General features: G+C 34.4%; 1 protein-coding gene across 18 annotated transcripts in view; it reads left to right on the top strand.

Annotated features, from left to right (window-relative positions):
• The window catches only part of PPFIA2 (PTPRF interacting protein alpha 2), a 479,196-nt gene that overhangs the window by 408,144 nt on the left and 56,152 nt on the right, over positions 1–14,900 (top strand). For all 18 annotated transcript variants that reach the window (XM_034643759.1, XM_034643753.1, XM_034643752.1 and 15 more), the window contains 2 exons: positions 1,472–1,626; positions 12,128–12,221. In XM_034643759.1, coding sequence (XP_034499650.1) covers positions 1,472–1,626; positions 12,128–12,221 — 249 coding nt within the window. The remainder of the gene's footprint in view (positions 1–1,471; positions 1,627–12,127; positions 12,222–14,900) is intronic.

The following is a 14,900-nucleotide window of genomic DNA, read 5'->3' as shown; positions in this document are numbered from 1 at the left end:
CTTCCTATTAAAATAAAGTCAGGCTAATGGAAGGACTTATTTGGAAGAATAACAAAAAAAATTAAGGGATTCTAGGACGAGACTATAAATTTGGCTTAGGTGTAAGAATAATAAGAGTCTGTAAAGTTCATAATTGCACATCATTTACTTTTAGCAGACAGATATGTACACCATGCTCCGGGGGCTGGTGCTGCCAGCTAGAACAGCCACTCAGGCAGAAAATTCTTATGAAAAAAAAAGTATATTTGCCAAAATGTTAAAAGAAAAGGTAAGGGAAATACCCATTTTTCATAGTAACTCATCCTAAGGTCCTTTCTGTCTGCCTACAAAATTGCAAACAGATCTCTATAATAATGGCATAAATAAATCTAAACATGCAATTTACATCTTAAATACATAGCCTTTCACAGTCTTATCAATTGCAGCATGTCTAGACACATAATTGATATAACTGAACATGACGACTTAGTATTAATAACTTACATAAGAATCTGTCTTCTAAATAGTATGTGTTTTACAACAACTATGTTTGAAAACAGAGCTTTCTGTGCTGGCAGGCACTTTTTTTTTTCCAGTTTTGTTTATTTTTAATTTCTAATGTGAAAAAAAAAAACAGTTACTCCAGTTTCAAAATATATGCTTTCACCCTCCAAGAAAAGAGTGAATTATACCTTAACATGTGAAAGCTATTGGTTTGGAGTTTAGAGAATGTGAACTCATTTATTAGGACAAATAAGTAATTCATCATGGTGTTGTCACATTAACAGCTGTAGAATAGATAGCAATATATATTGAACGTCTCCTATGAATACAGTGTCAGTTACATTGACCAGGAATGAAACCTCAAGCAACTGCTTGGAATTCATTTCAGTTTATCATGTACCTAAAAGGATACCTGAGAACTGTAAGAAAACATAAAGTGATCACCAGAGCATATGATTAGTTGCATCTAAATCCTACCTAGATGACTTAAAATTAAACGAATTAGACTCTAAACCTGAGAGAGAGGAAGATGGCTAGAAGAAAACTCAGTAAAATGTGGGTTGGAATAGCAGCTTAAATTTCACTGTTAGTTAAATGTAAATGTCTTATCATAGGTCATTACGTTTATGACTTAAAAAAACCACATAAACTCCAAGAAGGAAATAGGGAAAGGGTCACATGCTAAAGAATGGAGTGTCATTCAACATGCAATTAATAAGCCAACCTGTGTTCATTGATTCATTTGAGATTGTATCAATAATAAGGGGGGAAAACATTTAGAACAAAAATAATCTTTTCTAGAGAAAATTTGGAGGCTCAGGGCCCTAAAGCTGGAAAAAAACCAAAAAACAAAAAAACTTCAGTATGCTTAAGAGCAAACGTGGGAGGAAAGGGAGAAAATAAGTGTTCTTCCATTCGTCCCTTTCTAAAGGAACAAGTCTTGTGTACCTTGTGGGACAAGCAGTTTGCTCTCTTTTGTGTTTTGCAGTAGTTTGTCTGTCTCCCTTGAGCCAGAAAGCCTTGGGCTTGGCAGTGCCAATAGCAGCCAAGACTCTCTTCACAAAGCCCCCAAGAAGAAGGGAATCAAGTCTTCAATAGGACGTCTGTTTGGTAAAAAAGAAAAAGCCCGACTTGGGCAGCTCCGTAAGTGTGCATGCATTTGACTCTTCACTGCCACTCATTTCGGTCACTTCTGAGGGCCCGTGTGCTTTTCATTTCATTTCCCATCTTTGCATTTCTTCTTTTTTCCTCCCTGACGAACTTTCTTTTTTTATCAGCTGTGTAAATTCAGTTTAGCTGAATAATGTTGGACAGAACTTACAAGGGAAGAATATTGTAAAACGTACAGCCCTTTCGATTTCTCTGTGAATGACAATAGCTAGAATTTATTTGATGCTGACTCTGTGATAGACACCAGGCCCCTATGAGGCAAGTGTTATTACTGTTATCCATATTTATTGATGAGTAAACAATGTCTTTGTAATTTGTGGAACTGAGAAATGTATCCTGGTGTCAGCGTCTCAAACCAGTTTAAAACCACTGAGCATACTGCCACCTAAGGCACAGATATCTATACAAGCTTTTCTGCTGAAACAGTTGAGATACCTATAAAAAAGCCAAAATAATTTTTTTCAGTCAAAATAAAGAATTATGATATGCAGGGCGAAAAAGTACAGGATTTCTTTGTTTAAAACTAACACAGCTTCCACAAACAAACTCTACACTATATAGGTGGGGAGACAGAGGAAGGAATAGGGCAATAGGGATCGTGTTCATTAGTTATTGTCAGTCACTAATCGAATAAAAATATAGATTGGTACATTTGAAATGATCCTAGGCAAATATATAAATATATGTACATAGATAGGTGATAGATGGATGGATGGACATGTTTATAATTGTCTGAAACAAAAAGAATATGAAAAATGTATTTCCTAAAAGGATAATATATACATTTGCCGTGTGTCTGTGTGTGTGTGTGTGTGTGTGTGTGTGTGTGTGTCTTCCTATATATTTATTTTTTCTTCTGATATCTTTTTTCATCATATTGGCTATTCGTGATTGCATCTTCTCTTTTCCATCTTTTCCTATTTAACTTACAGCTATAGTTAAATTATTGGGAAAATATTTAATTCCTACCTCAAGTAGTAAATGCTGAACAGAATGATACAGATTTCTTAGCACTTTCTTTAGTTTTACAAGTAATTCTCCAGCTCCCAGGCTCACTGTCCTGGCACCAAAAGAATTTCTGAGAGTAATATTTATGTTTGCAAATTTACAAATGTGGAATATTCAGAAATGCCCTTCCCAACTTTTGTAATGTAAAACCCACACAAAATATCAGAAGCCATGGGAAACTGATATCTGACCAGCTGTGTGATTAAATGTTACTCAGCAGGTGAATTAAATCCTCTTTGGATTTGTTTCTCAGGAGAGGAACTTCTTAAGCTGTAAAAAAAAAAAAAATACTGTATAAGGAAAGAAGATAGAAGATGATTTTTTAAAATATAAAATATACATGCCAAGGCACTGTTTCAATTTTTTTATTTGACAGTTATTTATAATCTTACCAAATTTTTTGTCATTTCCAATATATTACAGTGTAATTAATGATAGTGTAGTTATTTTAAAATATTTATTTTGCTAACATAGTAATCATTTTATTTATTCCTGTTTTCAACATATATATTCATTTTAGGATCTGTAATTTACTTTTCCCTTTTAACATATATTTAATTGCCTTTCTCTCATGGATTTTTTCTATTTTTATTTTGTATTTAACTTTGATGAGGAATAGCTGAATCAGAAATTTTATCAATATTCTTTCAAAATCAAGGTATCCAAGGTATAATTTAAAGTCTGGTAAAATATAGATTCTTCTAGAAACCTAAGCCTTCTTACCCATTTTCAGTGATGGTGTGTCTCTATGTCAGACCAGATGAAAAGGGAATTGATGATAATTATTTTCTGATCAACTCCATCCAAGTTGGAAACTAAGCGATAGTTATTGGGGATCATAGCATCACCCCAGAAAGAATTCTGAGCTCTGAGCGATTTTGTTTTATGCTGAAGAACAGCAGAGATACAGTGTAAATAAAGTAAGAGTCAGCAGCATGCTAAGAACTGCCATACTGATGAAGAAGACAGGGACAAACATCTGTGCCTCTAGAGCTATGTAGAACCTGTACTGAAGGTGAATCAAAGCTCCTGGAGAAGCTAAGAATAAAAAATCTTTATTGGAAATAAGACTGGAGTAAATATGAAGAAAATACAGACACAAATAGGTTCTAAAACATATATTTACCAAAAAATATGGTACATAGTACCACTGGCACTTTGGTTGAGGGATATGGACTAAGGTCTACTTTGGTCTTGGAAGCTGTATCCAGGTTGTAAGGGGAAGACTGTGAAAACTTTTCCAACCCAGGGGCTACCGCCTGGTAGTGCTGATTTATGCATCAGAAGAAACTAAGAAAGCACCTCTAGTGGTTGTAATTTTAATATCTTGGTCTGGCAAATTCAGACACAGGCACTGGCAATGTTCTTTCTTCTATCAGTGTGAATAGAAATAGAAAAAAAAAAAAGAAGGCACAGAAAGTAATCTGGTAGAGGATTGATGGTGTAAAAGAACCAAATTTGAAGTTTTAGACCACATTCTAAGATTCTGAACTCTTAAAGATTTAGCTCATAAGCTCAAAGAAAAAAGTAATCAGGGTAGCTATGCTAGAGGCCTCTAAATGGAGGAAGAAAACTGTCTAAAACAAAATTACAAACATGTTCTCTTGGTTCTATCAGGAATGATAAAGAACAAAGGAGAAATTCTTAGTAATTCAAAGAGGAGAATATTGGTAAAGGGGGTGTTGTTTGCATTGTATAACAATCCAAAAAGCTAGGGTTATAAGATAAACTTCAGATATGACGGATCAGTCAGTGTGACTGCATTAATAACCCCTAACCATGGTGAATCAGGCTGAATATGCAAGTAGTCATTTTTTCAAATGTGTTACTAGCACAGGCAATATAAACATGGGAGACCTCAAAGCGCAAAGGAAACAGCACATCAAAAAACATTTGAATAAAGCTAACAGAAACCAAACAAAATTGTTTTATTCCAGAAGTCTATTTATTTATTTGAGAGAGAGAAAGCAAGCAAGAGGGGGTGGGGGAGAGGCAGAGAGGGAGAGTCTTAAGCAGGCTTCACATTGGGTGTGGCAGGGCTCGATCTCATGACCCTGAGATCGTGACCTGAGCCAGAATCAAGAGTTGGATGCTTAACCGACTGAGCCACCCAGGTGCCCCATTTCAGAAATCCTTAAAGCATGTTTTCCTTGGATACCTTGATTATTCACTCAAATCACAAAAGTAGCATGGAGAAAATCTTGGTAGTAATGGAAGGTTTCAAGTTTTCAGGTATCTTTTAGAAAATTCATTCTGCTCTTTATCAGACAGTTTGACAGTTCTATTTATAGTATTAATGCCTATTATGTAGAACCAGGATTTACGAACTAAAAATATCTACTCAGTGCATCAGATTATAGGCAGGGCTTAAAATAAAAGGAAGTGATATAGATTAAAATGAGTGAATGAGCATTTGTTCTTCCATTTAAAGCATTCATATTTAATTTTTAATGCTGGAAAGGTAAAACATATGTATGAGCCAAGTTTACCTGAAGGTACCAATTGAATTTGGGGAGAGTCTCCTACCAGAGGAAGTATTCCTTCTAGCAGACATGGGATCTGGTTTTAGTTTCTCTTTCTCCTTTTATTTTCACTTACTCTTTTCCCGTATTACAAATCTCAAAATGAAAAGATGTAAAAACAGGTTTGATAATCTTGTTGAGGGACACAGAGACAACAGGACCAGTAAGAACTTCTGCTGACTTCCTAGAACCTAGATCCAGGGTGTGATAGTAGTCTTTCAAGACTTAGCAGCCCAATGACCACAGCCTTTTTTCCCAATTTATGCATCTAGTTGCAAGGCATCTCTGATATATCCATTAATATTTAAACATGCTTATGTCTAATCTATATTTAAAGTCATCATTTGATCCTGCCATCTTACTTAGATGTTGACTTATCTTTCCCCTACCCCTAAAATCCGAGCTTAAGTGAGTTGTCCACAGTTACTGTTTTCACATTTTCATTTGTCAGTCACTTTATAACCTACCACAGCCTGACTTCCACACAAACTACTACTAAAATTCTAGAAACGATTTTAGTCTTAAGCAACATAGAAGATTGGTTAAGACAATGAAGGATAGATGTTATCCCAACAGTTCAAAAGGATGGTAACATAGTCACAATAGTATCTACTATGATGTGAACTTAAGGAAGAAGAAGTATTGTCTGAAATAGGAGACCTCTTCCTAAAAACATAATTTGAAAGATTTTGGTACCAAAGTTGTATGTATAACGAATGATAGATATAAACGAACATGTAAGAACAATGTCAGAAAGGCCACTAACCCCAAATAAACTGATGATTGGAAAAACTGTCCGGACCAAAACGGGACTTGTAAAATCCTTTTATAATTTTTGTTTAGTAATTCTAAAATTTAAAGAAAATGAATAAAAGTAAAGTTTGCCTTATGTGAACAGAATATACAAATTAATGGAACTATTCAAAAACTCATTTTTGCTTTTGCTTGCTTAAAGAGAAAGATTTTACCCAGAAAAGAAGCATTACCAAGAGGGAATTGAAATCCAACAGGGTTGAGATTTTGAGGGAAAAAAAGAACACACAGATAATCCAGAATCATTTCTGTCTTCCTACTTTGAGTGAGTAAGCATATGTTGAGCCACTCTTACGTGTAGAGTACCGACCATGGACTTCAGTAGAATGGCTAAAGCATAACTGTTGACATCAAGAAACTTTCAATTTAGTAAGACAGAGTATATAAGCACATACATCCTTTTATTTTAAACAAAACAAAACCTTCAGTACATTCCTGATCCAGAAAAATTTTACCTGCTATATTGTCTATCCTACCAGGATAGCTAGGGGCAAGGGTTTTGAACCCCACGATCTAAGATTATACATCAGTTATTGGAATCCTGACTGGCTTGCCTTTTAATTCTATCTGAAGGCATTACCCTATTTTGAAGCAAAGCAAATTAAATTGTGTTAAAAATAACCATGTCAGATGATACTTGTTTGTTTTTTCTGACAAAGTTACTCAGTTACAGAACAGGAAAGGCAGTGGGTGAGCTGTGACTCATGGCATCCCTGTGGATAAGATGTCAAAATGGGGTCTGGGTGATGGGAAAATTCAGTGGGGTTTAAAACTGGTTGAATAATCCTCCTATTATAGTGCTAATGAGTGGAGTGCTGCCACCTTGGATCAAGGTTTCCGGTGGCAAAACTGGGACTTCTCTGTCTTCGGTCAATACATCCCCAGTCACTGGACATGAATATTTCAATAGCACAAGCATCTGAGTGATGGATTACTGATATGGATAGGAAACACAAATGAAAAAAAAAAATTAGAGTTGTTTCTGAATACTATCTCAAAAATATCTCTCCATATGATCTTAATACGTTCTTTGGTTTACTACCTGGGAAAACACCAGCTTTCCCAGGTCTTCAGAGAACCCCAATTATAATGGCTGTAAAGAAAAAAAGAACAGAATATATATGACCATCCTAGCCAATGTTAACAGTGAATGATAAGGATAAAGAAAAGAGGTCATTGACAGACATTGTAAGAGAGGTGAACAGAAATCAAAGATGCAGAGATTTTCAAGAATGGAGAATTGATCCAATAGAACTAAATGCGACAAAGCTATGGAAAAAAAAAAACAACAACAACAGAAAAATATGTTAAATTTGAACAGGAAGTATCCCTGATTTTGGATTTATAAAATGCATGTATCATTGAAAATAAATAAATAAATAAATAAATAAATAAATAAATAAAAGCTACTTAGCAACTTTCCTTTAAGCGCACATGGAAAGCAATACATCTCCGAGAGATTTTTTTTATCTGCTAAATTGCAGTTCTTTTTCCTTTATGGTCATCTGCCAGATTGTATTATAGTAGCCTGAACTGATTGACCTACTATAATTAGCATAATGAAGAAAATACCTTCATAATGACAAAACAGCATCAATATTGCACCAAGATTATTCAGCAAGCATCTTTCTTCACAAGAAATTGGGGTGCCTTATGATGGTCTTTACCCAAAAATTTAGATTGTTCGTAGATGCTCTGGAGCCAACAGATACAATAGAAATTCTACGAAGTATCAGTTACAGATGACTCATGGTCTGCATGTGAAAGGGCCTTTCTTTGAAGAAAGCACTATTTAGCTTTAATTATGAGTGCATTTGTTACATACCCTGTATGAGCCAGGCCCTGTGTCTAGGTGCATTTTTCAGAGAGCTAACAGACTAAAAGATATAGAGCAATTAAATAACCACTTATAAACTCAAAGTGTATTTAAATCGAAGTGAAGGCTATGGATTAATACTAAAGAGAGGTCAGATAAAAGGAAAGATGAAGCCACCAACAGGCAATAGATTGCAGTCTTCATCTCTCTTGAGTTAAAACTCCCTTTTTAAATACAAGAACAGGGACCTCTGTTGGACAAATGGAAAGGTCCAGACCTTGAAATGTGGGTTTTGGCTAGAAATTCCTATAGACTTATATTTCACGGGCCACCATGAAATAATTATATTGAATGGAATCTAAGGGCCAAGCAACATAGAGATATTTGCCCTCATGGTTCAGATGAACAGATAGCTCCAACCAGTACCATTTATAGATCTGAATATATGAAAGTCCTTTACTGAATTCCTTGGCCAGGGTCTTAGGAAGCCTCACGCTTTGCAGCACCTTCCTTAGAATTTTCTGTTATCTATCTCTGGTGCCTGAGAGAGGCTGGGGCTGGCCGTGCTATCTGGGTAGGACATTCTTAGCCAAGAAGCGAAGATTTGGACCTGTGTGTGTCTAATCACTGGAAGCACTGGTGTTTTGCTTTGTTTTACCTTTCAGACCCTGGAACAAACCAGGGAGGCAGTACCATCTAGGCATGGTACCTGATCCAAGCAAACCATGTGGATTTGAGTCCTTGTTTCTCCCCTTCAGAATGTACCCTGACTCTCTTTCCCATGCTTGGGGTCAACCAGATATCTCAGGTTGCCCAGAGACTTACCCCCATGAGATTGTTCTGGGCCAGTGGCCCAACTCTTGTTGCAGGGGGGTGATCTAACAAGTGAACGCTATTGTATGATGTTGGACCACTAAGTTGTTGTCCTGCTGATTTGGGGTTACTCAAAATGTTTATTTAGAAATTGACCTGGAAAAAAATACTTGAGTGGGACCCTCACATCCTAGGAATGGTCCTGTGTCCAACAATTTCAACTCTTTATAAAGACCTCACCAAAGTAAGTGCGCTTAGTGATACCCTAGAGAACCTCATTGAGGGCAAGGACTTTGACTTGGGCATTTGCATGCACAACTGCTAGGTGGCCACTGACAAAGTGATAAGCAATTTATTATCTGAGTAATCCACTGAATCATGAAACTCCGGAATTCAATGCCTGAGTACCTCATGCCATGAGAGGGTAGAGAGTTAATGATGCTCTCTTCATATTCTTAATGAACCTCCCAGAAAGTGAGTAACACGTAGTTTCCACAGGCTAGCATTTCATATCAGGGTCATGCTTGCCATTTTAAGGACAGCTAAAGGATTTTCTACTCATTTAAGAATTTAGAATCCTTGTTCTCTGCCTAATATGTGTCAGTTGCTCTTTGTAGTCACTGTGACATTTGAAAATGTGCCTCCTTCCCCCCACCAACATATGCAAATATTAATTTCCTTTTGGAGATTGGTACTGTCTCCAGTTTAGAACCATCAGTATAGAGAGAGCTGTCCAACAGAAATATAATTCAAGCCACAAATGTGAGTCACGTGTATAATTTTTAATTTTCTAGTAACTACATTAAGAAAAGTAAAAAGAGACCAGTGAGGTGAATAATCAATAATTATTTTATTTAAGTCAATATATCAGAACATTTCAACATGTAATCAACATAAAATTATTAGCTATCTGATATTCTTTTTTGCATTATGTTTTCAAAAGCATGTGTGCATTTTATACTTGAAATACTTAGTTTGGACCAGCCACATTTCAAGTGCTTCATAGCTCCATATGACTAGTGAATAAGATGCTGGTACAGGTAAATAGGTAGATTTTCCTAAAGTCCACATAGCCGTATGAACCCACTACCAACTGGACAAGAGTAGGGCAGACTCTCTCCAGAGTCAGATGATCAACCATAGAGTAAGAATTCATCAGCTGATTTGGCTAAGATCATTCCTTACCAATAGCTGGAACCTGAATTTTGCTGGACCAGTTCTATGAAAGAAGGTTCTCATCCAGAAATGTTTTAATTGGGCTTAAAAAAATGTACCTTATTAGACTTTTGCTCCTGCTTAAGGGTGCTGTCCTACATGTGATCCTTAAAAATAATTTTACCTACTATGGCCATAAATGTTATTTTGAAAGAGGATATGGCCATAGTTCTCTATTAAATGTTCTATTCAAAGGATATTAGATTTTGAAGTATTCAGAGTATTTCCAAGCTCCTCATGCTTTTTATTTTTATAATTTTATTTATGGGAAACAAATTTTAATATCTTTTTTTTCTGGATCTAGATTTGACTCACAATATTCTTTCTTCCAGAGCTGTCTTTGTTTCCCTCCCAGAGTTATCATTTGTTAAAAATATTACTTTTCTAATTAAAATGTTCGGTTTTTGAAAAAAATTGATATCACAATTTAGATGTTCTTCTTGCTCAGAAAAAAACAGAAAGTCTGATTCATACAACCACTTGGTGGTCAGAATGCTTTGTTTATTTACTGGGTCTACCTCATCAATCTCTATGTCCCTGTCTGGACTGATCAAGAATTTTGTAACTTCAAAGTGAATCATTCATTTCTATTTCCATTTCAAGAGAACAATTTTATTGTTACTTGCAGACTGTGAATAATAATTTATGGATATACAGTACAGCAAGTACACTGATGAGAGAAATAAAATGAAAATACCCACTCACTGTGCATGAATGGAAAATCTCACATTTAAAAATGACCCCCAAGAGTCCTTCAGTCAGCTGGTGGATAATTTTTTCCTAATGGTACCAACAATGAAATTCTTTCATAATAAAAAATTATTTAAACATTAATTGCACATGTGCATAACTGAATAAAATAAGTTTTGGTACCCAAATTTAAAATTATTGACTAGATCTAGATAACGATAATGTGTTTCCAATTAAAGAGGACTTTGTTACAATTATACAGTTCAGTAACAGAGTTACTGGGTTATGAGATTAACATTTATACTAATGCTCCAGAATTTATAGCAGCAAGTGTTATAGATTGTTTGCTAAAATAAATTATGGAAAGTAGTAACAACAAAATTTGTCACTGGTGCTTTAATAAGATATTTCATTTCACTAGAGAGACCACAACCTGGTCAAACCCTGCAAATGTGAAGTCGGGAAATTGCAATGACAGAATAGTAAAAATTGACTTTACTAATTTTATTTATTGACATATTGGTGCCATTTGTACGTGTGTGTGTGTAGTCTTTGTAAGGATTAGTACTAGCTTAAATCTTTCTACCTGACCTTGAGCTTAACTGGAATTTAAATCCCTTACACTTAAAAAATATGTATACCTTAGCCCACTTAGAAATAGTGAACATTTTTTCATTTACCTTGGCTTCATGTTTTGTGCATATAGTAAATATGAAAGAAAACAGAGCCTAGGATTAAGTTCTCATTTTTCGATTGTAACAAGAATTTATGGGATCCTGAATGAAATAATTGCATTGTAAAATGTGTAATTCTGTGTTTGATGCCCAACATACTTTTTTTTCTTCTTCCTTTCCTTGCAAGGTTATGTATATTGCATATTTTCCTGCACCAATAAAAATGACAATACACTAAATTATCTATGGCCTGCTGGGTAAAAGCAATTCTTACTAAGATCTTTTGAAGACATGCTTTTTTCAGATATAATTATAAAATCTATAAAACAAAACAAAACCTGCCAGGTTTCCAGAAAACATAAGAAGTTCTGGAAGTAGAGCTTGTACTGAAGGATATAGGAGTCAGCCAGGTGAGGAAAAGAAGATTCCAGAAGCAAGATATGAAAAATCTTTACAAGTCAGCAAATACCTCTACATTCCCTTTACTTGGAATTGAAGACATGCACCTGATTGGGTTCATTGGGCTATCATCATTTATCCCACTGTATATAAAATATGTCAAATTTGTCAAATGTTGAAAAAAACCTCACACCACACCCATATTTGCTCTTGTTTTTCATAAGAAGAAAAATGGACCTTGAAGCTTGAAGGCTGTATTTGTCTATGTATTTATTATGTATTATGTTGCTGCTGAGTGCAGTTGAGTAGGAGGCTAATAGGATACCTTTTCTCTTCATTCTCTCAGTGTGTGTTCATTTATATACCCATGCCATTTTATGCATGTTAGGTTGGAAATATAAAGACGATCTAAGAAAGAAAAAAGAATACGTGATACTGAACCATTGATCAACTAACTTTAAAAATTTTATTTTCAGAATTGACACAATGTATCCAACCTAATATGAATAGTTACTTCTTCACAGGAGGCTTTATGGAGACTGAGGCCGCAGCTCAGGAGTCCCTGGGGCTAGGCAAACTTGGAACTCAAGCTGAGAAGGATAGAAGACTGAAGAAAAAGTAGGTTTGGAGATTTTCTTCTTCCTTTTTCTAGCTTTTACTTACTCTTTATTACTTGTGGGAAATTAAAAAGACAGTAGTTGGAAACAATAGACCAAAGCCACTATTGTGCTAGTATTCCCTAAAACTACTCAGTGCTGGAATTTCCTGGTTCTACTGAGCTACAGTTTGAAATAGGTATACAAATCTTCGGCCTGTAATAGATATAAATGGTTTATTCCAAGAGACCAATGCATTTATTGCAAAACTCATATATACTTAAAATATTTAAATGTAGCCTTGTAAGTAATACAATAATCTAGTTGATGTTAAATCCAGTACTGAATTGGTATGATAAAATGAGAACCTATGACATCCAACTTTGTGTTTCCTCTTACAACAATTGAAGTACCTCCTCTTAAATTGGAATATTTAAAAGGAGAATATTTCTCTGACTGATTGAACATAGACTTATTTTAGACCCAGAGCAGATTGTTTTGCATCTGTCAGGAAACTGATAGTGTATCTTTTCATTCACATATAATGTGGAACATTTAAATGACTTGCAAAATTGGCAAATTTTAAGTCTCCGCAGCTGTTAGAAAGCTAGTGGGTCTATAAATAACATATTTTTAAAATACAAAGTAGCATTTTCAGCGATGGAATAGTACCTATAGAACATACTCTTGAAAAGCCAAAGGATTTCTCTATTCCAGAATTTGTTGGTTATTCCTTTTCCTCTCCTCCCTCTCAAATATTTATTACATTGTTTGTGGTTTTCATGTTTACCTTCTTTCCTATGAAATAATAGTTATTGTTCTAGTTACTATTACTATAACAGATTTGCTCATTTGGTTATAGTATTGGGATAATCAGTTGACTTCATATTTTGCCTTCTCATTCGCTTTACAGATGTTTACTAATAATGAGGAAATACAGACTTGCAAGTTGTAGAAGAGCTCACTAGCCTAATTATTTCATTAGTTTTCTACTTATTAAAATTACATATGTATATATATGTATCCAAATTTAATAGAAACACTGTGCAGAAATAAAGAAGTGACCTTGAGAGCATTGTTTCTTGAATACAACCAAATGCTCAGTTGCATTCAGTAGCAGTAAATATTTTTTTCTTTTATTACTGATCACTCAAAAATATAATTAAATGTTATCACAATCTGTTCAAACTCTCTTAATTTTATTTATTACTATCAAGGAATGCTTTATTCAATTTTATGGCTATTTGATGAGAAAAAATTCTTCTAAAAAGTCTTCTCTTTTGATAGATTCTTTAGAATTTATTTCACGTCTAAAGAACTTACAATTTCATTTATTTAAAATTACTTTAAGTCTAAAAGAATAAGAGTAATTAAAACCCAGGCTGGCTAATTAACTTGGTTTATTTCACTTAAAAGTTAATTTTCATTTTTTCTAAAATGAAATATTTATATATAATGGCAGTTTGACCAGTTTTCACATTGCACAGAAGGGTGCTATTGAGGCAAATAATATATTTCATTGGTTGTTTATGGAATCAAGTTAAGTGCCTCTTTTAACAGTTACTAAAGTTCAACATTTCCAATTATGCAGTGATTTTAAGACTAATATATTTAAAATTTATCTATAATTAATTTTAAACACTGTTGGATTGACTTAATGCTAATTTTATGGAATTATTTCTCAAATCCTAACTACCCTCATTGTCAGAAACCGATTTTAGTTCTAGATTTAGTTTGAAGATTTTACTATACTTGACTTTTGAGTTTTATTTTGCCAAATGTTTTTGAAAAATGTAATTTTAAGATGTATTAAATATTTGTCTTTAATATTAAGAAGAATATTAAGAACATTCTATAATAAAATAAAGGGTAACATTTCTCAGTACAATTATTTCCTATAGGATAATGGTACTTGGGTTAAAATGAATCCAACAAGGCAAGGCAGAGTTGATTAATGGAAGAACAGAAGTCTTTCTGTTATTATTGATTATTCCATGGCAAGAACCTCATGAGTATAAATATGTAACCAGTATTTATGAGACATATATATGTACTAACAATTATTCAGGACTTGAATGACACTGCAGCTTGCTTTCTGGATTACCGAAGAGTGAAATGTCTTCATGTAATGAGTTTTATAAGGGAGACAAGATCAATTATTTCATGATTATTGGTCTTTCAAGATGGAGAAAACAAATCAGGTACATTTTACTGAAAAATAAACTAAAGCAAAAATGGAGCAATTTACCTCAAAATATTGAACACGATAGGTTTATGTGCATAGTTATAATGACCGTAGCTTCCTAACAGTTGTTTCTCTATGTTCTATCCGCTGACCAAGCCAAATGATGTTTCCAGGAAAAAGTACTTAGCCTAGACCTACGTTCACTGTCCCAAGTTTCTATCAGAGCTTCATTAGTTAGTCTCAGTGGGAATAAACAGAGCTGAGGAAAAATCTTCTTTTCAACTTTACAAGCATATCAGGTATCTACAGTTGACAATCTGTGAATTTAAATTTAATTGAGAGAAATCTTATCTCAAGAAGTTAGTTATGACACATTTTTTAAAAACCATATGTGGGAGATACTTTCAGAGAACAGCACTCAAGATATTCCAGATTCTTGTAAAGTTCAGAAATTTGTAATGTTGGCAGTCCCAAACAAAGGTCTAATTTGAGGCACATTTCCCATCCAGCAAATTA

This window comes from Ailuropoda melanoleuca, chromosome 15 (assembly GCF_002007445.2).
Source record: "Ailuropoda melanoleuca isolate Jingjing chromosome 15, ASM200744v2, whole genome shotgun sequence".
Classification (NCBI taxonomy): domain Eukaryota; kingdom Metazoa; phylum Chordata; class Mammalia; order Carnivora; family Ursidae; genus Ailuropoda; species Ailuropoda melanoleuca.
Note: the sequence above shows the minus strand (reverse complement) of the source record. Positions and strands in the feature narration are given on the sequence as shown.